Source organism: Belonocnema kinseyi, chromosome 3, assembly GCF_010883055.1.
Source record: "Belonocnema kinseyi isolate 2016_QV_RU_SX_M_011 chromosome 3, B_treatae_v1, whole genome shotgun sequence".
Classification (NCBI taxonomy): domain Eukaryota; kingdom Metazoa; phylum Arthropoda; class Insecta; order Hymenoptera; family Cynipidae; genus Belonocnema; species Belonocnema kinseyi.
Window position 1 is genome coordinate 2,512,922 of NC_046659.1, and position 26,560 is coordinate 2,539,481.

At 33.0% G+C, this 26,560-nt stretch overlaps 1 protein-coding gene across 13 annotated transcripts in view; it reads left to right on the plus strand.

Annotated features, from left to right (window-relative positions):
* LOC117168793 (DENN domain-containing protein Crag) overlaps window positions 1–26,560 on the plus strand; it is a 205,549-nt gene that overhangs the window by 33,880 nt on the left and 145,109 nt on the right. For 12 of the 13 annotated variants that reach the window (XR_004466553.1, XR_004466552.1, XR_004466555.1 and 9 more), the window contains 2 exons: window positions 3,110–3,280; window positions 15,893–16,021. Coding sequence is in view for 9 of the 13 variants with exons in the window: in XM_033354603.1 (XP_033210494.1) it covers window positions 3,110–3,280; window positions 15,893–16,021 (300 nt within the window). In the remaining 4 variants the exon portion in view is untranslated. The remainder of the gene's footprint in view (window positions 1–3,109; window positions 3,281–15,892; window positions 16,022–26,560) is intronic. The other variant, XM_033354606.1, reaches the window with a different exon arrangement.

Sequence of the window (26,560 nt, forward strand, 5' to 3'; positions counted from 1 at the left end):
AAACACTCTGATGACATTTTGAAAATGAAAAATATTCCAGCGGTGTCGCAGTAAGGTCACAATGTTTTAAGTTTTGGAATTTAAAAAAATTTTCCCATGGGTACAAAAATGATAGCATTTTTCTAAATATTACTTTTTAGTATCATATGTAAATAAAACATTAAAATTAATAAATATTGCTTTGGTTTGATATAAACATTTTTTTAAATAAGCAAAAATGACATATTTGAATATTTATTGAGTCGATCGCAATTCGGTTGAAAATTAATTTATTTTGGAAAGTTTAATCCCTTTGTTTGAAAATGTATATACTTGATTGGAAATGTATGATGTACTTTGTTGGTTATTCGTCTTTATCGGGATAAATTTAATCTTTTTCGTTAAAAATGCAACATTTTGGTTGACAACTAATCTGCTTTAGTTGAGAATTTAACAAAATATTAAGCAACTATTTGGTGGAAAATTGATGTATTTTGTTAGGAACTCGTTTTCTTTTTTATAGGAAATGAATCTTCTTGCATGAAAATTCGACTGTTTTGTTGGCAATTCGTCCTTTTCACTTGAAAATTTTACAGTTTGGTAGAAAATTGAAATGTTCAGTCATTTTTAGTTTTTAAATTCAACTATTTGTAGAAAATTTATTTAATTTGTGCAAAATTCGTTCAGTATTAAACTATTTTGCTGAAAATTCATCTTTTTTATTCAGTTCAACTGTTTTTTTTTTTTTAAATTTAAAATGAAAATATTTTCTTGTTTGAAAATTCAACTACTTCGTTAATTCATAACAAACAGTAAGCTTGTTAAGGAGGGTACGTGTTTCAAAATTTCACAATAAAAGCTTACATAATTTACCCACGGTCCCTTGCTTAACATGCATATAACAAAACAAACATTTTTGAACTATAAATGACCTGAATTAAAAAAAAAAATTATCCTAATTTGAGGGTAACCCCCCCCCATTCTCGGAGTAAAAAAATCGAATTTTTTTACTAACTTATTCGAACCTATAACTCTTAAGAAAATTCCCTGAAAATTTCAAGTCGAAATTCGGTCCCCCTTGGCTTACTATGTGACTACCTGCTTAAAGAGTCAGAAGGGATTTTGTATGGACCTGGGATAGCGGATTGAAGGTGAGTAGGTGTTATACACGAAAAATTGCTTCACAGAACTTAAACGCATTTATCTCAAAACAGTGTTTTCACGATTGGCGGGCATTGTAACTCAAAAACTATTCAACCGATCGGTCTGAAGTTTAAATATGTTTTTCTATACACCAATAGCTATAACTAAGACTATTATGAAGAAGATTGATAAAGATCTTCTTTAATTTTCATCCTGATTTTTAACTGAAAAAAATTGGATTTTTGAAAAATAAAATCCTAAGGTCCGCCATTTTGTAAGTTTTTGCCCGAAATAAATTATCGTAGTCATTTCCTAGCCAAACATGTACTCTTTCGAATCCCGTTTGATTTGTTGGTTTCAGACGTTCTAGTCACTTGCAATCATGCTCGCCATAAAAAAGAGGACTTTTCATTGACCACAAGAAACAGCTATACAATGTTCATAAAGAAATCATGTGAAATTTTTGTCTTGATTTTTAGGTTTTAAATTACATTATGAAAATATCCAATACCATGGAGTCGATTTTTGTTCATTTACCAGCCCATTAAAAATCGCAAACATTAGAAGTTGAGAATGTGGAGGGTACCCTTGAAGAAAATGATAACTTAAACAAGAGTTATATTTTATCAGCATCTAATATAAAAAACTGTACATAAAAATGAGCATAATTTGTGTACCCACAGAGAAATTTTACTAAAATCTGAAAGTGAAACATATTTCATTCCATTGCGACACCGTCGGATAATTTTCCATTTAAAGCCATGTAACGAGAGGGTCACGTGACTGAAGCTGTACCTCAATTTTTCTTTCCCAACTTACGTCTAAACGAAATGAGGTATCGCTCTGAAAGTTTCGGAAATAAACGACGAGGAAATAAAGTGCATGTCTCTGCTTCGTTAAGGTGGAAATTTGGAAACAAATTTTTTCGAAGAAAATGAAACTGGAAGTTGTACAATAGGCTAGTTATGAGGCTTATATTTATTAAACTGAGGCAAAACAACAAAAATTGCTCACGAAAATTATGCACAAATAATGCAAAAACTAATGTTTGCACTTGAAATGCAAATAAACAAATTTGGTCTGACGTACGTTTCAGCTGTGTCAGAGCAGCACTATCGCAGCTACTAGACAACTTCGAAATTATACAGGTCTGTGGGTAATACAGATTGCATGATTATCGACAGAGAAAGATAAAAGTTAAGCTTCTGCCTGAAAGCCTAAATGCGTCGGTCGATATTTCTTATTTTCATAAATAAACTTTTTTCTTCTCCTAACTCTGTGCCTGGTCACAAACGGTCCTTTAATATTTATAAAAATTTCCGAGAAATTTTTCCGCCTCATTTAAATTTTTATTTTTCAGTATGGGTGAAAAAATATTGATCTCAGGACAGCCTTGATCAGTTGGTACACTCGTTGCATGGCCTTAAAGAAATCAATAATGAATCACAACGATTTAAGTAGAATATAGTTTTTGTTTACAACAAACTAATAAATTAAATTATTTGATAAAATAAATTGTTTGGAACAATTAGTTATATGTTTAATAAAATTTGTGTGTTCTTTAAATCTGTCTTCAATAATTCTGTCCATCAACTAGATTATTTAAGCAATTTGTTCACAGATAAAAATTCATATTTTTTAATTGTACCATCTTCCTGCTGTATCTGCGTAAAGCAAATAAGTTCTTTAAAAAACTCCAAATCCGTTAAGAATAAATGGTTTTAGACTTATTTTTAACAGTATAAGGACCAGAGCTGTCTTAGTGTGCGTTCTCAAACTAATGCGACCAGAGTCCCCTACCCCACCCTTCTTGCACAATAATTCTATATCTCCTTTTTACATCGGGCGCTTGAAATGTCATAGTCTCACGGAAATTTGGCAAAAGCTTTTTTCTCTTATCCACACTTCAAAAATAATTTCCTTCATTTTGAGTTATCGTGAAGTTTACTTTTAGACTATTTTTATATCATTGCATATTTTTTAATAGGCAGCTGTTCCAGATCGATGGGGCAGGTGCTTGCTTGGTACCTGCTACAGTCTATGGTTCTTACACCTCCCCGCTATGTTGCAAGCTTCGAACCAACCTGCAGCTATTCTGCACCAAGCATATGAATTACTGGTAAAAATGCAAAAATTGCGTTTGGATCCAATGGAAGAAGTAAGTATTCAGTCAACTTACGAAAATGAAAATCTAGCATTTTTGAAGAGCAGGTCAATAAGAGTAGGCCTTTTTCAAAATTGCTTACCTAGATCAGTATAACTAAATGGACTTGATAATGAAATTTTCGCAACTAACTTATATGATTAAAGGTAAATAATTTTTGACACATTTACAATCATGTATTAATATGACCTTAATGTAGTCGTTTTGGTGCGCGAGAATATTGGGGGTAGGATAAGTTAAGGGACACAAAATCAGAGGCTCCACTATTGGTGGATCACGAGCTGCATTGAGAAAATTTCGCTAAGATTCTCGAGTGAACGAAATTTTTTTCACTGCTCTTGACCTGCTCTTGGGGAGGATTCCTTCTTTTAAGATTCTCGGTTTAACGTTACCCATAAATCTTGCTATTCAGGCGGTCTCTGGTTCTTTGATGATGTACTTATAGTTCCTGTCTGTATTAGAACTCTAGAAAATGTTGAATTCTCGATATATTCGCAACTAATTATTTTTTTAGGAATGTTAGGTTAAATATTAAAAATTTGGAATAATTGGAATATTTTCTCTTCTTGTTAGACAAGCTCATGAGGGTATTTTATCAAAAACCAAAAAATTGTTTTATGAATGAAAAAAGTAGCAATCTTAAGTACCAAGTGATATATACATTTTTGTAATGAACAATCTTCCTCTAAAGTTAATAAATTGCAAAATAACAGAGCTTTTGTTATAAGTCATTTTATCGCGTTATAACGAATAGTCATCTTCCATTTAGTGAATTAGTATCAGATAAAAAATTCCTGCAAGAAAAATACTCACCTGATTGATAAATATATCTGAAATTTGCATTACATTGTTTAAATTTATACAAATTGGTGTGATTGTTTAATTGGATCACTGTGAATTGATTGAGCTTTTTCTGAAAAAGACATCAAGATGTTAAAATTTGTATACTTATTCTTTGAAGTTGTACTAAAATGATGGTATGGGAAAAAATTACACATCATCACTTTAATTCTCAAAATTCAAATTCCAAAATTATTAAATAAAATTCTCACAGGAGATACTAAATACAATTCAGAAGACGCAGTGTACCGGCTTCTCGCACGGTACTTAGACTTGGTAGTTGGACGTGTTTCGCAAATAAAGAGGGTTGGTAGCATCAGAAAAACAAATACCTCTATATTCATAACAATTGAGAATAATAATTTATCTAATTAAATAAAAATTACTACTAATTGAGGGTTTTGTTTGACCTAATTTTAGACCTAAGTCTCTTGAGTCTCGACATGATGCAAAGGTTCTCAGTCATAAAAATCGATCTAGACTTTAATAATAAAGGTCCCGTCTCATTTACAATATATTAGAAATCTTAAATCCTAACCTAAAAACTCGAAATGTAAACTCAGGTTTCCATGCCAAGCTTTTCGAGTTTCACATTCCACCAGTGTGTCTCCCCAGTCTTTCGCACTCCTGAACGTCGACAATTACATTCATAAGTAGATTTGATTACTTCATTGAAGATCTCGGCTGCCATCTCCAGGGTATCCACGTCTTTAATTAACCTGGGCACCCCTGAAAGTGCACTTCTGAGTTCCGTGGAAAACTGACCCCAGTCCGTTCGTCTTTGAATTCTGACCCGTTTAGTGCCGGCGGGTACAGAGGATTCCAACACGAACTCTACCTGTGAGTGATCTGAAAGAGTGGGTTTATCGGAGAGTCTGTACTTCATGATGTTATCTCTCAAACTACCGGTGTAGAGAGTGATGTCGTGTGTACGTACCTCCAATGGTGCATTGGTATCGCTGTTATATGGAAAGTAAGCCGATCCCATGACCAGCCTTCCTGTCCCTTTAAGATCCGTGACTGTCACCGTCAGGTATCTAGAACATAGCTCAAGTAGCGGGACGACGTTGATTCCCGTCGCTAGTATGCAAGCCCTTGGATTGGCCGCCTTGGGGTTCCCGTAACAAAAACCAGCCCCTATAAACCCCTAATGGTATCACGAACTTACTAGAATTCCTGGATTAGTGAGATACCTGTGTGCCTCGCAGCTATGCCACTCTGAAAAACTGCAGAGGCGCCTTTGCTGTGATTCAAGTTAATTTGGATAATTCTTAGATCGGGAGCAGACATTTAGGTCTGATCCCGACCTTCCTGTCCATCGACAGGCTCCTCTTGCCACCGGCTGGTAACCTTAAAGTTGACCTGACTAGGAGATGTTTATTCCTCCAGCTGTATCCTCTTCCTGAGGCCACAGACGGTTCTTCCAGTTTACCTGAAAACCACGCCGTAGCCTTAACCATCTTTTGGAGCAACTCAACTCTACCCACTTTCAGAGATGCGCCTCCCCTTTATTTTCCCCCCTTTATTTTCACAAGTATCAAAATCTGTTAGGAAAGTGAAACTGACTTCTGCTGGCAAATATTGCACACGGAATTTTCACAGAACGAGGTATCACTTTTAATTTCTGATTAATACGAATTCCTCAGTTTTCAAAAAAGGAGAAAATGACGTAGAATTAAGTTGCTTTTAGACAAACAAAATAATGCTACTCGGTAATTTAATAATAATAATTATAAAAAAAATAATAATCAGGAGAATAACGAGATAATTTTGTTCTCGCTTCTGTAATCCTATTTCCTCACTATAGTTTGAGAAGAAATCACATTTATGAAATCTTGTTAAGAAAAATTTAGATGAGATGAAAATTAAGCTAATAGATGCTCAATTGGATGCTGGATTTAGAGACAATTATGTCTCAAGGGAATTTTTTATTAACAATTTCTTCAATATTAAAGGGCCTAAATTAGAGAAAACAAAGTTACAATTTAACGCAAATTTGGAACCCTAAGTTATTGACGAGACAGTAGAACCATTATATGACTATTGCATCACTTCTCAGTACCGTTTATGTGCCGTAATCAGCACAAGCAGCCACTTACACGGCAATGGCCCAGTGCCGTTCGCCAGTGCCTTTTGATCGGCAGAGAATGGCTATAAGTCCAATCTTAATTTAGAAAAACCTAACCCTAAAATCAGTAAAATTTAATTAGCAATAAGTCACTAAAAATTTCTAACTAATCTACGTATAAATTATACGTCACTTCTTAAATTTAGTTTAGAAAATTATGAAAACATCTAAAAGAAACGATTTAGAAATAATGTTCAGAATATACAATTCTCAAAATAATTCCTTACGTTTCAGGAAATTGAACAAATTAACAGTCTTACACTAAAATTAAACGAATTTCTAATTAAATTGACACATTTTAGAAAATTACCCAATTTAACTAAATTATATAAAATTACACAAAACCTAAACGAAATGCGCACATATCTAGAAATCACACAATTCAGCCTGGATACTTAAATTTAGACATCTCTTAAATTAAATAGGCGTTCAAAGTTCTTATAAAAATTGACTGAAAATTGGTCGGGGAGGAGGGGAGGTCTTAGTGACACTAGAAGCGTGCTCAATCCATGGTATTTCGATAATAATGATTGGGTATACATATTTTTGAGGTTACCAAAATTTGGAATAAATTTTGACTCGGGCACAGTTCTATAAAATTCCCCATTTTTAGGTTAAGGGCATGTGATCAATTAAATTAAATTGAATGTTTATTAAAAAATAGTTAATTGCGAATATCTCGAGAACAGCACATTTGTCAGAGTTCTGATACACAGTTTTGGAATATGGAGATCATTTTACATGAGGAAAAAAATCGAATGGGCCTTATAGATCCGACATCCGGCATTCTTTTACCGCAAAAGATAGAAGCACTTCGGTAATGGACAGAAACTATTTGGGCAGGCAATTTCAATGTTTAGATACCATTTTCACTTTTTCTTTAATTGGCTCATTTTAGGTAATTTGAATTTTCCCGTGAAGATTTCAAATGACCTAAAATGTGCAAATAAAAAAAAATGAAAATGGTATCTGAACATTGAAATTGCCTGCCCAAATAGTTTCTGTCCATTGCCGACGTCTTTCTATGTTTTGCGGTAAACGAATGCAAATTTTGTTAGTGTGTGTGTTGACGTGTGCCGAAGAAAGGGGGCTTCCTCTAAAAAAAAATTAAAATCGAGGTTTTTACGCATTTCGATAGTTTTTGAGTTGCTCTTTTTAATGAAATAATCGAAAAAAATACGAGCGTTATTATTACGAATAATTGAGTTGTGTGTTACCCGAGAAATGGGGCATTCGCTAGAGATCTCGAGATTTTGTAAAACACCACTGACCACTGCATCTCTGCGTCTCATCTATACCCCGTCCGTTAACCGCGCCTACGACGCTGCTATATGCGGGAGAATGTAGTGGTAAGTGGAACAACATCCCCATTTTTCGAACGTTGCCAAACAATAAATTTGAATCAATTTTTTTTTAAATGCATTGAACCGTTTTCGGTATTTTTCTCCTTTAAAAGGATTCAAGTTTGGAGTACATGTGTGTACTGAGTAAATTCATGGGGAAACAGGGTCACTACAAATAATTCTGCAGTCCCTAGAAAATTAAAATTGTGGTTTTTATTTTGAGGTTAGAAAGATATTTTCTACCAAGTTTGCACGATAATAATTCAATCGATTTGTCAAAAAGGGTCGTAAGTAGTGCTTTGGAAAAATGAAACTAAATATGTAAAAATAGCCTATTATGTGTCCCCTTATAAATTGTGCAATAAAAACTATGTTGATAAACTCTAATAAATCTTAAAACTGAGTTATCAGTATGGTAAAGTCGAAAAAGGATCTAAGTAATTTTTTAAAATGACCAACTAAATCATGACCCGTATCTCATTGTCGAAAACGGATCTAAGTATCATAAAAACAAAGAAAAAACTTTGATAAACGTTATTCGTAAAGGTGTTTCAAAAAAGGTGAAGAGCGAGAATCGAACAAAGAATGGAATATGACTGAGAAAATAGATTCTACACTTGACAAATATTAATATTATGACATTTTTGGGTCACTATTTCGAATACTTTATAGAGAAAATTGTCTGCATTTCCATAAAAATGAAAATGATCAAATTAGTCGAATCGTTTTAGCTGAGCTACAAATATTTGTGGGTTGTCATCCGAAAATAGTGAAAATAAATAAATTTTGAAATCAGTTAATGTCTTCTGTTCCCTTTTTTGATTTGAAAATTCAAGGGACCTCGCACAGAATGTATGGGAGAATGTTTATCAGTAGATTTGGATAAAACCTAATAATTTTGTAGGTTATGATGGCCCAATGCGATATCCATAACATTTTTTTATTAAATGGACAGTTTCAACGCTCCTTGCCAAGCGCTCAAAATCAGAGCATTAGATATATCCATATAGCATTGCAAGAAAAAACGGCAGAATGTTGTCAAATGAGGTCAGCATCAGGATAAATTGTTCGAATCATATATATCGCCCACTTCTCACAATGGTCGAAAGCGAAGCGCTCAATATTTCGAATTATCTGCAGCACTGTTTTAGGGCAGCAACAATGATATAATAAGGTCAAGATCAAGTGCGGTCGTTTGCGGGAAGTGAGTGCTATATATGATGGTATATATGGCCCCGAAACCGTGAGTATTGCAGTTGATTACAAATATTTAGCGCTTAACGTTCGGCCGTTGCGAGATGCGCACTCTGTGAGACGGACGTAATGTTTGCCACATTTTAATGCGTGATACTGATTGTGTCGTCGTTTTTGCTTTCAATGCTATACGGATATATTTTATGCTGTGATTTTGAGCGCTTCGCGCCGTATATCGTTAGGAATGTCTTCTTTTTGTTTCAAAATTTTTGATGGATTCTTTATTGGGCCCTTATAACCTACAAAATTACCAAGTTATAACCAAACCCACCAAAGGACATTTTCCTACGCATTCCTATTGCTTCGAAAATTATGGCAAATTTTTTTGATATACAGTTTTGCTAGTAAATAATAGTAAATAATTTTTGAAAAAGTTGAATATGTCGCAACTGAAATTTCATCAGCTTTAATGAAAGAAACATACACGAAGAAAAATATCCTGTGAATACAACACGTCGATTTCTTTGAATAGAAATCGCATTGAATCGAAACGATATCGTGTCAACTCAAGAAAACATTATTTTGAATGAACGCGACGGGAAATGTTGATTCTATTCAACACGGTGGCGCATTGATTTTACACGACTCTGTGTCGATTTTAAACAGAGGTTTTCACTGTAGGCTCACACTCGCTTGAAATGTTTTTGGGGAATATAAGAAAATCAGTAGCTCCCGGTAAAAACTAGACGATGCTGAATTAATTCTAACCGGTCTTGTAATTATTAATTCTAAACGGGTTGTATTTACACGATCTTTTTCTCCGTGTACTATAATTTTATTTTTTCAAAAAAAAATGTATTTATGTTTCCAGCGTTAAAAAATAGACAATTTTAAGTTTTTTGAGCGTTTTTGACAACTTGCCTAGACCAAGCTTTTAGTTAAAAAGAATGATGGTTCTATTACGACAAAACGATAGTTTCGTTGGAATAAGTTTATATACATACCCCCTATGGAGGGGGTATGTATATCAAATTATTTCATCAGCTTATTCCTACGAAAATATGCTTTCGCCGAAATAGCACCATCATTTTGTGCGTCTGAAGGCTTGTTGTCAAGTTGAAGCAAGTTGTCAAAATCGCTGAAAAATACGTGCAATTTACCATTTTTGAAGATTGGAAACATAACTAAAAACATTTTTTTGTTGAAAAAACAAAATTACAGTATTTTTCTTCATTCAATATTTCAGATTTGACATATTTAACTTTTTCAAAAATGTGTGCATAGGACTCAATAAAAAAAACATGTTTTTTCGCCATTTTCAAAAATTATGAGCAAAAAATTTTTGTTCAATTTAATTTTTTTTATTATTATTCACTAGAAAAACTTTTCATCAATAAAACGTGCCATAATTTTCTAAGCTCGACTAATTTAATCATTTTCACTAGCGTACGTGCACCGTGGTGGGAGGTGGAGACCTGCACACGGGGATTAAGCGCTTATAGTGGCAGGGGGACGAGGCGTTTAGGGACATAGGCGATCGTGGACATAGGTGGAAGTTTACTGTACCACTTTAAATGAGAGAACGCTGGCCATTCGGACATTAAATAAGAAATATTTAATACGTAGATTAAATTCAAACAAGTATTAGAAAACTTTAATCTGATTTTCTTCATATTCCGGGTACAATTGTCGCAACTCTCGTATAAGATGTCTATACCTCTTTTTCTTTTCATTCTCCTTGGCTATGATGTTTTTGTCAGCTGGTGCTGAAAATTAGATAACGAACATGGTTCGCTTCTCGAAGTCAAGAAGAACTATGTCAGACCTCGAGTGTGCAACTGTACCATTTGTCGAGAATATAAAGTTCCAGTATATGGGGCACTTCTCATTCTCGATAATTCACTCTCTTCCTCTAGGAGCATTTAGAAAAGCGATATTAAGGTTAATGCCGTAAGAGTGACAGAGATGGTAATAAAGGACTCTTAGTGCCGCATTGCGACATTTGGATGTAGGTCGTTCCCGCATGAGTTGGACAGCTAGATAGTATGTGTGCTAAATGCTCGGGGTGTGCATGGCACGCCCTGCAGTTATCATCGGGAAGCAGCCTCCTCCGCTGCTTTGTAGTATAGCACTCCTTCGCCTACATCTTCGTGCTTCCTGACGATTTTGAGAAGAGGGTCTCTTGCATTTGCGACTCTCTGTGCTTTATCCAAAATAATTATTTGTCGAAGGCATTCAATATTCATGAATAGAGTTAAATGGTTCGTTGTAGAAACTTTTTTTCTCGCTGCAGTTCGGAAGACCAAATCTGCCAGACGAGACGTTTTTATCTGCTTCGGAGAGATCCTTTATAAATGTCACATTCTGAATGCGGCTCAGTGGCATGCCCAGCTATGTATAAGTCTCTCCAGCGCAAAGGTGTCTTATAGCGCCTTTATCAACTAGCTCAGGGTTTGCAGGGTTACCATTAAGTTTTCGTCGCTTCAAATAAACCTTGACACATTTTCTCACCTAAATTCTATTCCTATTTCCTCAGTATATCGTTCGACAATCCCTAGAGCTAGATGTAGCTGCTCTTTGTTTTTAGCATAGATCTTAATATCTACGTAAAATACATGAGTGGCCGCAAAAGTACCCGTTGGATTGGCGAAGTGCTTCAGATTGTTGCCATAATGTGAGGCAAAAGAGGAGTGGTCTGATGTTGCATCCTTGCAGACACATCTATCGATGAGCAGGTTGTCCCCAAAATCCTGCTACGCCTTGCTTTGAGCCGCTTTGTTCATACATTTCTTGCTACACCCACACACTCATATATAATCATGTGAAGCTAAATTCAGATGTAACCTAAAACGTGATCAGATAATTCATAATCAATGACTGATTCATTCACGAAAATGTCGAATTTCTTGAGCCGAGTCTTCGGGAAAAAGAGCTTTAACAAAAGTTGTTATCCTCGGATGGAAGTAGTCCTCACTCATCAACTTCTTCACTGAACGTGATAGGTAGGCGCATACGAGCCAAGACCCGGCAGACTCCACGCACTGGAAGTCAGTGCTGTATACACGAAAATTCACCGGCCTGTCACGGCCGGTTAAATATTAAGGCCTGGTACATTTTGAGATACGTCACAAACAGGAGGTGTAACTGAATTTTTGGTTTCATCACTTATCATAAAAGATTTCTTGGCGATCCTGTACAAGTAGTGTTCCCTCGGTAATTGGTTCCTTTACCCTAGTATTTATATTAATTTACACTACCGGCAGAAAGTTTGGGTACATTTTCTTTTATCATTTGAAAATTCAGAACTCACTTAAACGACGAATATCTGTGCAGAAACTTAATCTATGACTTTCTATGTAGGATTATTTGAAAATTTAAGAAATTCTGCGTCGAATCCTTCTACGCTGAAATTATTTTAATAAACAAGTTGAAAAATATATAGTTCAACGTCAAAAGTTTTTTTCAGCAAAGTCTTTATGTGAGGTTCCCCGATTGGATCCATTAGTATTCAAGGTATTTTGTTTCAGGCGTCATTCACTCTACTGACACTCTTTATGAACTATTTGCTGTCATACTTTTCTGTCCTGGCATACTTCTCTAGCTTCTTTTATGTCCATGCATTTTTTCATGCAGGCTCTCGTGTTTCTGTAGCTTCTTATGTCTCTTCTAACTAGAGTCTCATTTACATATTCTAACTATTCTTTCCGTGGTCTGCCGCTGGACACGCTGCCATTTACTTTAACTTAATACACTTGTTTTGTTAGTCGCTCATTTGGCATTCTCTCTACGTGCCCGAACCACCTTCACTGATTTCTTTTCCACGTGCCTACTAGTGTCTCTCCTGCACCACATTCTTTGAGAATTATCTCGTTACTCACTTTGCCCATTAGAGATTTCCGGCCTATTATGCGCAAGAATCTCATGTCAATTGCGTTAATTTTACTCTTGTCCTTTTCTTGATTGGACTATTTCTCGCTACTGTATAGTACACTCGGTACAAATATAGTATTATGTAATTCCATTTTAGCTTAAGTTGATATATTTTTACTTCTGATAAGGGACCCTGCTCTACCAATAACCTTCTTACCTTCGTTTATGCGTTTATCTAACTCATCATCTATCTTCCCGTCACCAATTTATACGAACTTATTAACTTGTTCAATTCTCTTCTCATTTAATACAATGTTGCATATTGTTTCCTCGCTCTTTCCTTCGAATACCATAGTTTTTGTTTTCTTTGCATTAATTTTGAGGCCCATGCTCTTTATGCTTGGATTCAGTTTATTCAACGTTCTTTGTAAGTCTTCGATTGACTCTGCCATAACAACCTTATCATCTGCGTACGCTAACTCACGTACCCCTACTGTTTCGAGATCCACACCTTCTTCGTCAAAAACAGCCATTATTAAAAACTTGTTCATGAATAATATAAATAACCATGAATACATTACTTATCTTTGTCTAACTCTTTGAAAAATATCGACACAGTCACTTAATTTCCCATTTACCCTTATACTCGCCTTGCTACCCGCATATATTGTTTTTATAGCTTGTAGGAGCCATCCATCGATTCCGTACTCTTTCAGAACTTCCTAAAGTTTACTTCTATCTACCTTGTCGAAAGCTTTTTCTAGGTCAACAAATGCGCAGAAAACTTTTTTTCCTACTCTCAAACTTTATTCTGTGATTTTCCTTAAGCTAAATATTTGATCCGTATATGACCTTCCTGGCATAAACCCATTTTGGACTTCCCAAATATTTTCTTCTGTTATTTTCATGACCCTACGAATAAGTTTTTTTGAGTACAATTTACTTACATTACTTAATAAGCTGACCCCTCTGTGATTATTGCTGTCTATTTCATCTCCCTTTTTTTGTATATTTGTACGATAATCACTTTTTTCTATTCATCTGGGACCTCTGTCACACAGACTTTCTCAATTGAGTTTTCTAACGCATCGTGTTCTACATCGCAGCTGTGATGTCCTAAAGCATCATCTCCGAATTGTCCCCAAAAATAGTCTCTGAAAGCGTTTAGTATCCAATCTGCATCATATAGCATTTCCCCATTACTATTTCTCATGTTGACAATTCTGTACTTTTATTTCCCTTAATTTTGTTATGAAGCAGTTTCTTGCTTCCTTTAAAGTCGTTTTGTATTTTCTTCTCTATTTCTGCTCTAATTTTATTTTTGCTTTCTCTAACTAATCGTTTAGTATCCTTTTTTTGTGTTTGCAATGATTTATACATCTATTTCTTTCCTCATCGCTAAGAATATAATATTTTGAGATCTGGTGCAAAACTTTTTGTCCGATTCCCAAACATATAGTCTTATAATATAAAAAAGCTTCTGACATTGAAGATTAAATATTTTTTGACTCGTTCCTTAAAATAATTTGAATGTGAATGTATTCAATGCGAAATTTACAAGTTTTTTAATCATTCTGCTTGCAAGGTCGTAGATTCAGTTTCTGCACTTATATTCGCCTTTTGCTGAAAGTATGAATATTGAGACGGTTAAAGGAACTGTACCTAACCTTTTTTCGGTATCGTACCTATATAGTTTTCAAATTTCTTAAAGAATTTATCATTTTATCATTATAATAATGTTGAGAGAGAGAGAAAAAGGACAAGCCGGAGATTTTGAGGCTGCGAGCTGCGGGAGGCTATTTACCAGTTACTTATTCACAGGAGTCAATGTACTGTTGTCTTAAGTTTGAAAAAAATATTTTAACTCTTAACCAATTAATTTTTGTGCACAGTTTTGAAATCATGATATATGTGTTTATTTATTGAAATTTACGCTAATAAATTTTTCTTATGTTCCTGGAGATCGAGAATTTAGTGTTTGGGTTCCTTTCTGACAAACGGCTTTAATCAGTAGTATTTGAAGAAAGTTAAAAACTTACGATCTGTTTCAAAAATCCTAGTAATTCTACAAATCATTGAAAAACTTAATTAAAAAAGTCACTTAAAAAAAGAAAATACATGTTGATAATCCTCATTTCATCACGAAGAAGTTCTATATGTGGCTAAAAGCACATTTTTTGAACTTGGTCATCTTTCGACTGTCATATTTCATGAAAAAATCCGTCAATTTTTTTGCAAACAATCGAGTGAAGATTCATTTATGAGCTCTATTGAGGCTTAAAATGTAAAAAAATCAACAAATTTAATGGTGCATTTTAAAAACAGTTAATTAAATCAATAACACGTTATCGGACATTATGGTTTCCCGGATTTTTTGGGATTAGAGACACACAAGAAATAGATGAGACTCTTAGCGGGTTCCAAGTATCAATGTCCTACTCGATCCTTCTTCACTTTTCTTTCTTGAACTTTCGTACATCTGGTGGAATGTACCGCGTAATTCAACCAAATTTGACAGTAGTGGATGGAAACCCTTTCAATGTATCGATTACTATTGATCTCGACTACCGTAGAAAAACAAAATAAAAAAATAATATGCAATAGTATGTTATTGATGTAGTTACCTGTATTTAAAAACTTACCGTTGAATTTGTTTATTTTTGTTGTTGAAAATTTCAAGGTGCAGGAGAACCTTTCAGCTTTATTGCAAGCTGGATTTGTATCCTTCGCTTTTATTTACTGCCGGCACAAAAGTTATAAATATTTTCGAATTTTTCGACAATATATTCATAGATGAAATTTCAAGGTTACTACTTGATTTTTTGCAAAAGAATTCCTCCATTTTGCACGAAATACGACGGTCGAAAGTTGACCAACTTATAAAAGGTGCTTTTAACCACGTTCATTCACCTTCTTTGTCAATTTGCATCAAAACTTCTGAAGGCATCGCGGTCAAAGATATTGCACTTCTTTGTAATGAAATGAGGAGTAACAAGATGTTTTTCCTTTTTTTAAGCGATTTTTTTAATTAGAATTTTTCTGCCTTTTTGCGCAAATAAACCCAAATTAAAAAAATGTTCTTTTGACTTCTTTTTCATTTTCAATCTTCAATTTTAGATTTGTCAAAGTATGGAGATTTCTAATTATTATTAAAGAAAAAAGAAAAATGCTAAGGATGTATCTATCAGTTGTAAGCAATAATGCTAAAATGTAGAATTTTCTTTATTTTAGGTTTGTTATAGAGCTATGATGCAATTATGTGGTGTATATGGACAGCCAGTATTAGCTGTGAAATTATTATTCCATATGAAGCGAAGTGGAGTTCAACCAAATGCATTGACTTACGGATTTTATAACAAGGTAAAAACAACGGATAAGTGCAATGTACTCTGTATTTATTAGGTGGTATATTTTCAACCGATCTTAATTTTGTGTGAATTATGTACACAAATAGAACGGATTTTTTAATTGACTAAATATCTGGATACCTGATATATCTGACGAGACATATCACTTTTACTCCCTCACGTAAAGTGGCTACTAACTTTAAAATGGCGATGTATGAATGAGAGTTTGCGGTTTTTGTCATTGACTTTTCGAAGGCGTACCATACTGTTAATTATATAATGCATTCAGATAAAAACTTTTAATACTTGGAATGTTGATGGCGTGTATATGTTGAAGGCAAAGTGAATGTTTGGTCTTTTCAAGCAACCTATATAACGAGGATTAAAAATAAGTCCAACGTAGATTTAAATCTGATCGAGCTGATTTTTTTTGGGTGCCTTATGGATGTTATGTTATTCAGTTAAAAGTTAAAAAGAATAATATTTGGCATCTTATTCAGCACAAAAGTTACGTTATAAGTGATTTGTGGACATGAAAAGGGCCGATTGTTCGCATGAACGCTTTCCTTTAGATTGCCAAGCATGTCGTAACCGGATGCAACTAACGCGTGGAGAGTGTATTCCTCCACCTTGTTTATTACGCTTCACCGAGCAAGCCTCCCTTGTTCCATACATAATCACATTCCGAGGTCAGCAGTTCTAGGAATAGCATACATTGAGGGTGCTTATCTCCAGAGAAGAGTTTGTCTTAAAAACGACAACATTTTTAGGGTTTTATAAAGGGATATGATCCTCTGCCACTCCGGCGCAAGTCATTAAACGGATTTTTAAAATTGAAAAAATCTAAATTTCGAATTATTTTTTAAACTTGTTACCTAAAAACTAATAAACTTTTAAGGATTTCTCAAAGAGGTGTTGTTTTCAGCCAACTCGAACTAAATCAATAAAAAAATTTTTAAATACTAAACAATCATAAAACTTTATAAATATATCCAAAACGGTTAGAGATACATGAAAACTCAGCAAATTTGAAGGGTTGTGTAGAGTAGTTCAGTGAGCACACAAGTCCTAAAGCTGTCCTATATACGTATTTAAGTGGACATCTTGAGAACGTCCTGAAGATCTTTTTAAGATATAAAAAGGTCTAAAGAATGTCTTAAGGAGGTACCATCGCTACAAGAATTTTCATTACCATTTCAACCAAACTTTCTCGATATCTAAATATGATCACCAAAAGTACTCAGTTATAATCTCAGAAGCCTAGGGTATTTCATAAATAAGTTATTAACGTTTTTAATTTCGTCATATTTAACATTGCGTCTTATGAGAGATGGCGCTTTTGAGCTCATTACTGAGTGATATCTAAGTAACCACCATTAAGATATTATTGATAATTTTTTAAATGAAAAACAAGTCTTTCAAAATTGAGGTGCAAAAATAATATTAACTATTTGGTTCCCGCATATACATGAAAAAAAAAATCACGAAAATTGCGCTTCTGAACTTTGACTATCGCAATCTGGCAACATCGCGAGGCGCGATCAATGTAGATCTCAGTCAGCCGTTGATTCATGTCGCCGACGAGATGATCACAATGTTGCCAGATTTCAACTCAGTCATACGAGTGTAGGCATTACGACTGGGTAGTCGACTGATCTTGGCAGTAGCGATGATTCCTCCTTAAAGACGTCAAATCACATGGCATAGAGGTTGATTCTAAGGATGACTTTAAGATGTTCCGGTACTCACTGGCAGGATTGTTTCTGACAAACTGGGTACTAAACCAATAGAAATATTTACAAAATACAAATGTTGTGTTCTCTCGAAATCGATAAAATAAACGAAACCCCAATAAAAAAGTATATTCAAAATGATAAGATTAAAAAAATCGAATGATTTCGAAACTGGTGAAATTCGCGAAACTGATAATATTTTCAGGATTTTATATGTACAAGAAGTGGTATTCGTTTCAAGAGAAGCTGTCATGGTACTGCTACGATGGGGGAGTGGGGAGCGTTTGAGACATGTTGCATTTATTTTTTGTAAATGCCAGCGAACATCGCGTTTTTTTATTATTAAGTTATCGGCTAGTTATTTACAATTTTGTTCAAAGTATTTTCCATAAAATGAGTTCTGTTTGAACGGAAAGACACCATTATTTTTCTTCGTAATGAAATTGTTTGAGTTCTTAGGCCAGGTCAAAGTATTGCGAAAAGCGGTAAAATTCGTATCATCAGGAGTTCTAAAGTTCCTTGTAAACATAACAAGAAAATACGTTGGAAAGGCATTTTGTTTTTATTTGAAATAACTGCTTCATTAAACAAATCCAATAAAAATGTAATAATTTTGTTGATATTTCAGATATTTCTAACATACAGATTAGCGGCAAATACTTTTTTTCTGAATCTCATATTTTACGGATATTTTTATTGATACAGGTAATTGGTATAAAGCCTAATTCTCGCACAGATCCTGCAAAGGATGTATTCAATGCCGTAATCAATATCATTAATACTTGCAAATGAGGGAATCGATTCAACATTAAAAAACTAGTGCATAATCCTTTGCTAACAATTTCTTATTTATAAAAAGTGAAGCAAAATATTCTGTTAAGTGATTTGGTGAAACAAATCAATCCTTTTTTCGACCGTTGATATTTATTTGATATAATTGAAATCTAGGATTTGAAATCAGCAAAAGATTCTGCTCACAATGTCCTAATTCTGGGGGTATTTTTATTGATAAAGGTAATTGCTATAAATTCTGATTTGTATTCAGTGTCATATTCAATATCAGTAACAATCGTGGAAGATTTAATGGATTTTTAACCCAGAAATTGGGGTAATACATTTTTCTTCACCTCTGAAAATGACTTTTTTTCTTATTTCGTCAATTCATAATTATCCTGATCTTTTCAGAGATTTGAACTTTTAATGGCTTTAATGTTTTATAAATAATGAGTAAAAATGATAAAAAAATGAATATACTCGCCAGCTAAAAGCTATAAAATAAAATCTGTTTATTATAACTTCTCATAAGAATGTTTGCTTCTTATACAATACTATAAATTTCTTGATACTATCTCTATTTAACAGGCTAGAGATTCTTTGCATAACCATTTCATGTATTCTTATAAACAAGCATTATATACTATTTTACTATCTATTTTTTCCTACCCTGTACCACCAGCTCTCTCTCATCTCTCTCTATTTCTCTTTCAGATTTTTCAGCTTATTTATCCATTCTTGTTCCTAACCATTTCCATTCGAAATGCACTCCAGTCTCTCTTCCATGCTTTCCACTCTCCCTTTGTCACCTGTACACCTTTATCGAATGCAGTCATGTTTCCCACTCATACGCGATTTTCTTCCATCTTTTTCTCCTTTCCTTGCCGTCAGCTCTTTTTCTATTTTCAGCCACTCTCTGCCTCTCACTTGCTTACCACATTCAAAGGCCATTTCATATCTCTCCTTTTCTCATTTTGAAAGTCCCTTGTGTAATTTTTCTACCCTCTCTCCTTCTTAGTTTCTCTTTAAAATTCAAGGCTCTTCTTAGTTTCATAACACTCGTTTTCTCTCGTCCTATTTGATAATCTCATCATCAGATTCATCCTCTTTCATCGTCCGCTACTGGGATTATGTCATCAGCATATGTTAGTGAATACACTTTGCCTGTTCATATTGATTAAATAGTTGAGCACGAAGTGTTGTCTGTGGTCCCATCCCTTTCCTAAAACCAGTTTGGTTGTGTTTTATGCTTCCCTTTTTTTCCACCGACATGAGTACCCCTATATTCCTCTACCCATTTTCGTTTTCATTTTGTTTAATAAACGTTACTACTAGCCTTGTCTTCCATTCCTCTGGTCACTCTTCTCCTCTCCACACATTGTTGCAAATCCTCTACAAGTATTCTTTCACCCCTAAACCTCCGCATTTCAGTGCCTTATTTCCCAAGGTATTCTCGCCTATTGTCTTGTTTTTTTAGCCTTTCATTCACTTCTTCCCTAATAATATCTTTTTCGTTTTACTCATCCCCCGCTACTGGTTTTTTCATTCTCCCCTCATCCTATTTTCGACACTTCACCTGATGAGCTCCTCTTTTTCCTTTTTCCATTTCCTCTTCTATACTCCCTATATCCTCGTTTTCTATTTTCCTTTAAATTTTCTTATCTTTTCCTCCCCTCACCTGCCCATTTTCATTCTCGTTGCTTTATTTTTCCAGAATGTAATTTATGACTGTGCCTTCTGCCATCCCGATCCGTTTCCTTGTGTTCCCTATTTCTCTGTTCATTTCTTTATTGTTCTCTATCCCCCCTCTTCTAATCATCTCCTGAGCACACATATCACATCCGCAACTACTTTTTCTACTTTTTATTCTTCTCACTTATGATCCGTCTTCTTCTACATACTTTCCATTTTCTTCCTCTACGACAACTTCCTTTCTCACCCCTGACACCAATGCAACCCTTCATTTCCTTTTCACGTTATCCTCTTTTGCTACTGACATCTTCCAGACATGCTTTCGATGACAATCTTTTTATGGTCTTCTAATCTTTCTCATCCGCCCAAACTCATCATTATTACGATCCATTTTGTCAGTTCCCAGCAGAATATATATAATTAAAAATTTGCCATAAGGACAACCGCAGGAGATTCGCGGGAGTGGGTGCTAATCTAGAAAATTGTGCCCGCTTCCATCGAAATCGCGGTAAAATTTCAGCCACAACCATGTCTCACGACCGTGAGATAGGTGGTTACGGTCTGTAAAGGAATCAATACGACGATCCAGCAAGTGTTCTAATATATTGTTGACACGCAGGGATGCTTTTTAGGCCATTAGCAAGTGAAAGCTTGGCACCTCCAAGAGCGCCGATGATAAGGACGATCAATTTAACAGAATACTCCGGGTACAATCGTTGCAACTGCCTTATAAGGTCTCGATACCTCTCTTTCTTTTCATTCTCCTTGGCTATGATGTTTTTGTCAGCTGGTGCCGAAAATTCGATAACGAACATGGTTCGCTTCTCGAAGTCAAGAAGAACCATGTCAAGCCTCGAGTGAGCAACAAACAATTGTCGAGAATATAAAGTTCCAGTATACGCGGCACTTCCCATTCTCTGCAATTGACTCAATTTGCCTAGGAGCATTTAGAGGAACTTGTGGATACCACTTTTGGTTATCACAGCGATTTTTTAAAAATAAAATATGTTTATACAAGAAATACAAAAATGGTATGCGTTTAAATTTTCATTTAAAATGTATTTTGTATACGGTTCTCAAAGAAAAATAATAATATTAAATAATACGTGTAAACAAAAAATTTGGAGCACTTTCGAGTTTTTGTAAATACTTAAAAAAAACTTCATTGTATTTTCTTAAAGAAATACGTATTTACTATTTTATTAAAAGTACGTTAAATAAAATTATCTCTGTTAGAATGTAGAATACAAAATAAATTCTTTTTTTTTTTAAATTTAAAAATGTCTTTGACATTAGTTCTTAGTCCTCTATATGATATGCTGGGGCGGGGGTGGGGGGCTATAGTTTAATCTTACATTATTGTAAAAAACCTTTCAATAAATTGATATGTAATACATGGATAATCTCTCAGGTTTGTTAACATACATATGAATTAAAGCAAGTTCTACTGCAGTTATTTATACGCCATTTTCTATAAAGATAATTTTTCATCTATATTAAAATACTAGATTATACTTATAAGAAATTGAACCTAATCACAGGTGCGAATTGACCGTCGGATCACGGTCGGGCCAACCGTGGGATGGTCGGTCCAACTTTGTGCGCCACTGGTCGGGCCAACCAGCTAAATGATTACGGTCAATCGCCTTTGGCTTCTTCACTTGGAGCCGGCATTTGGTCCCATATATGGGTCATGTACTAAGATGATGGCGGCCCAACCTTCGACAAAAATTAATTTAAAAAAATTATTTTTTTAATTATTATATAATCTTCATTTTTTATCATTATTAAATATATAATTTGCACACATGGTTACTTACAATTATAATCGCTCGCTTTAACGCTTTATAAAATCTTACTCTTCCAGGATTCGAACTCTACCTAAACTACCAACATTAGTGTATTTTACCGTTTACTCTAACCACTTGGCTATCGAAGCACTTCAAGTTTGGTTACAAAAACTGTGCTGAATAGTTTGACGCTAGCGGAGCTCCTCAATAACAGAAAGGTTGTTGAAATAGCCTAAGTTTTATAGTCACATTGTTTAGAAATATTTCAAAATTAAATAATAAAAAATTTATAAACAAATTATTTGTTGCAAGAATGTTTTCTACGACTTTCCATCATTTTACGTTTTTTAAGTTATATTGCAACAAATTTCGATAAAAACAACATGATGATTAAGAAATTTTTCTTCAGATTATTATTGTTTAAATTACAAACAAATTTAATGAACAACTGCATTAGTCAGGAATTTTTCGATCTAAATTTTTTTTCTATTTAAATTTTTTCTTAATAAGCAACTTTATGATAATCTTAGAAAAATTTCTAACCTTTTGATTAATATGATGCTTTTTTTATAACAAATTTAATAAACAAACGCATTATTCGGCCATTTATCGGCAGTAAAATTCTTCTTTTTTTCAATGCTAGTCCTTTTAATTGGGAACCTAATGACAATTTAAACAACATTTATAAATTGTTGATAGATTTAATGATTTTTTAATACAAATCTAATTTAGAAAACTCCATTGATCATACATTTGGGGATATAAAAATGCGTTTTTTGATCTAAACTTCTTTATAAGGAACTTCATAATAATTTCAGCAAAATTCATAATTTTTTCATCAATTTTTTTTAAACAAACTTCATAAACAAATTCATTATTGGGTCATTTGTCAAAGGAAAAATTATTTTTTTTTATTTCCGACTTTTTCATTGGGATCTTCGAGATAAATTCAGCAACATTTATGATAAGTTTACCAATTTTATGATTTTTTAAAACAAATTTGACAAATAAACGCATTATTCGGGCATCTGTGGACGCACAAATTCGTTTTTCTTATGTCAGTTTTTTGAATTTTCTTATATTCTCGGCCATTATTATGGTATTAATATAATTTAAATATTTTTGTGCGGGCTCAAGAAATACCAGGTCATAATATATGCATACACACACTAGTGATGCCGTCGAGCGATATTTTCCAATATCGACACGATTCCGACCCGATTCCAGTCTCCGGTATCGGTTTTGGATCGTTTCGGTTTTAGCTCGACTCGACTTTGTATCGGAAAGTCGATATATGGCTTAGTAGTAAATAATTTGAAATATCGAAATGCGATTGTGCCAATTATAGAAACTATTTTCAACCTTAATTCAATTTAGAAATGGTTTTTAATGAAAAAGAATATATTATTAAATAAGTGGCAATTTTGGACTGTTTATTTAAAAGGAGCAAATATGAATCATACATTGAAAAATCAACAACTTTAAGCTGAATTATTTGAAATAGAATGAATTTGATTGATTCTTCAAAATTTCAGAGTCCAAATTTTCGGCAAAATAGTTTAACTAAATAAGCAAAATGTTGACAAACAGACGATGCTGTTGGAACACGCTTGCATTTGTAACCAAGAAAGGTGAAGTTTCTCCCACAAATAATAAATTTGCAATACAAAAGACTAATTTTTAACAAAATTGTGAAATATTTCACTAATTATATAAATTTTTAGGAATTTAGTTAAACTTTCCTTCGAACAGTTTCATTTACAAACCAAATATGTACTATAAATTCTCAATACAAACTTCAATAGTTGAATTTCCAATAAAAAATGGAATGGTTAAATTGTTACTTAAGAAAATTAATTTTTAACCTAACAAAAGTTTTCAGCGAAATAGTTGAGTCCCTCAACAAATCAAATGAAATTTCAACCAAGTAGTCCAACCTTTAATGAAGTGCTTTAATTTTTCACATCAGAACTTCAGAAGACTAATTTTTCACCAATTACATGAATTTTTTGATAAAGAGGTAAATTTTCAAATCAAGAAGATAAATTTCCTACCAGAAATGAAACAATTACATTTCCAATTAAAAAATTAATTTTCGACCTGAAAAAAAACGAACTTCCAAAAAAGTTTTTCAATTAAAGAAATTACTTTTCAAATGAAATTATGAGCCTTGAACTTAAATAATTAAATTTTTAATCATAAAAAAAATTTTCAACCAAGAGAAACGTTTTTTCTTTGGAGTAATACTTAAATTTGTGAAAAATAAAATGAACTTGCAACAATTCACTTCAACTTTGAAACAAGGACTTGAATTTTTAACCAAGACACTTTATTTTACACCAAAAAGACACATTTTTAGCAAAAGATGAATTATATAAAATATAGTTTAATTCGTAATGAATGTTTATTCGTTTCAAGAATATAGTTAAATTTTCAACAAAAGAATCAATTTGCGAACCAAAAAGTAGTTAAAATTTCATCTGAAGAGACTAATTTTAATGATGATACTAGAACGTGATTATTTAAATGTTCAGTTATAAAAGGAATTTCTACCTCAAATATACGGGATTTCAACAAAATAGTTATATTTTTTATCAATATTAATATTATTTATAAGAATTATTCTTGACAGTAGTTGAATTTTTAATTTAACTAAAAAAGCTAAGTTTTCAACTAAAAATGCAATAGTTAAAATTTCAGTTTCGAACATTAATTTACAGCTATACAAGTAAATTAAAATGGTTCATTCGAAATTTTATTTCAGCAAAGTCGGAAGAAAAATACGGTTTTTTGTTGCTTGAAAAATTAAAAAATTTGCATTTCTTTATATAATTTGTTCGTAAAATCAACAAATTTTAATGCATATCTAAATTTGTTAATACTTTTTGAGCAAGTTCAGATGAAAAATCGATTTATTTTTGCTTAAAAACGCCTGCAATGTGCATTTGTTTATGTATAATTTTTAAATAAAATATTAATTCATAGCAAAATTTTTCCATTAAACGTCATTCGAAATATAATTTCAGCAAGGTCAGAAGTAAAATACGATTTATTTTTGTTTGAAAAGGTACAAAATGTGCATTTGTTTATATAATTTGTTTGTAAGATTAACAAATATTAATGCATAGCTATATTTTATAATATAATTTAAGCAAGGTCAGATAAAAAAAAAAATTTATTTGTGCTTAAAAACGCACAAAATGTGCACTTGATTTGTTCGTAGAATTGAAAAATTGTATAGCATAACTAAATTTGTTAATATGATTTAAGCAAATTCAGATGAAGGAACGATTTCTTTTTGCTTAAAAGAGTCCAAAATGTGCATTTGTTTATGTATAATTTGTTAATAAAGTAATAAAATATTAATTCATAGCAAAATTTTTCCAATAAACGTCATTCGAAATATAATTTCAGCAATGTCAGATGAGAAAAACGATTTATTTTTGCTTGAAAAGGTACAAAATGTGCATTTGTTTATATAATTTTTTCGTAAAATTTACAAATATTACCGCATAGCTACATTTTATAATATAATTTAAGCAAGGTCAGATAAAAATACGATTTGTTTTTGCTTGAAAAAGCACAAAATGTGCATTTAATTTGATCGTAAAATTAAAAAACGTTATAGCACAACCAAATTTGTTAATATGATTTGAGCAAAGTCAGATGAAGTAAGGATTTATTTTTGCTTGAAGACGCCCAGAATGTGCATTTGTTTGTGTGTAATTTGTTCATTAAATAAAAAAAATTTTAATGATAGGACATTTTTTTATGCGTCTTGCGCAATATAACTTCAGCAAGGTGGGAAGAAAGAAACTATTTTTTTTGGCGTAAAAACGCACCAAATATGCATTTGTTTCTGTGTTTGTTTGAAAACTACTAAAATGTGAATTTGTTCATATACTTGGCTTATCAATAAACAAATATTAACGGAGAGTATAATTTTCACATAAAATATCATCGGTAATGGCATTGAAATAAGAGTAAAAGAAAAAAAGATTTTTCTGCCTTTTAATTTCTGTCATGTACATTTGTTTATAGAATTTGCTTGTAGAAGTGATTAATAACATTTAATCTTGAATTTTGATGGCCACGTATCATGTAGACAATAAATGCAAGAAATTTTATACGAGGAATATACTTTAACAACAAATATTTTTAATGTGGATTATTTGTTATATAAATCTGCTAATAACAATTTCCTGTGCAAGCTAACATATTTCTCTCTTTTCTTATATCGCTTTACATTGAAACAAAGTGATCTAAAGTATAAAAACAATTTTGTCTGCGGGAATTAAACATGAAATGCAAAAATTCAACACTTTTCGCTATTTGCATTGAGACCAAAATTAAATAAACAAAAAAATAATAAATCCACTCTCAAATTTGTTTAGAAAATTTAGTCCTGAGTTTTCAAAAAAAAACTTAACTAAAATCGGTGCATCATTGCGTTCTATATATCATTTTGAACCTCGTTTTTCATTTCACCTTATTGTGAACTGCCTGTCGCTACGCCACAAACACATCTGGCGAAGTAGTATCGGACGAACAAAATTTCGGGGA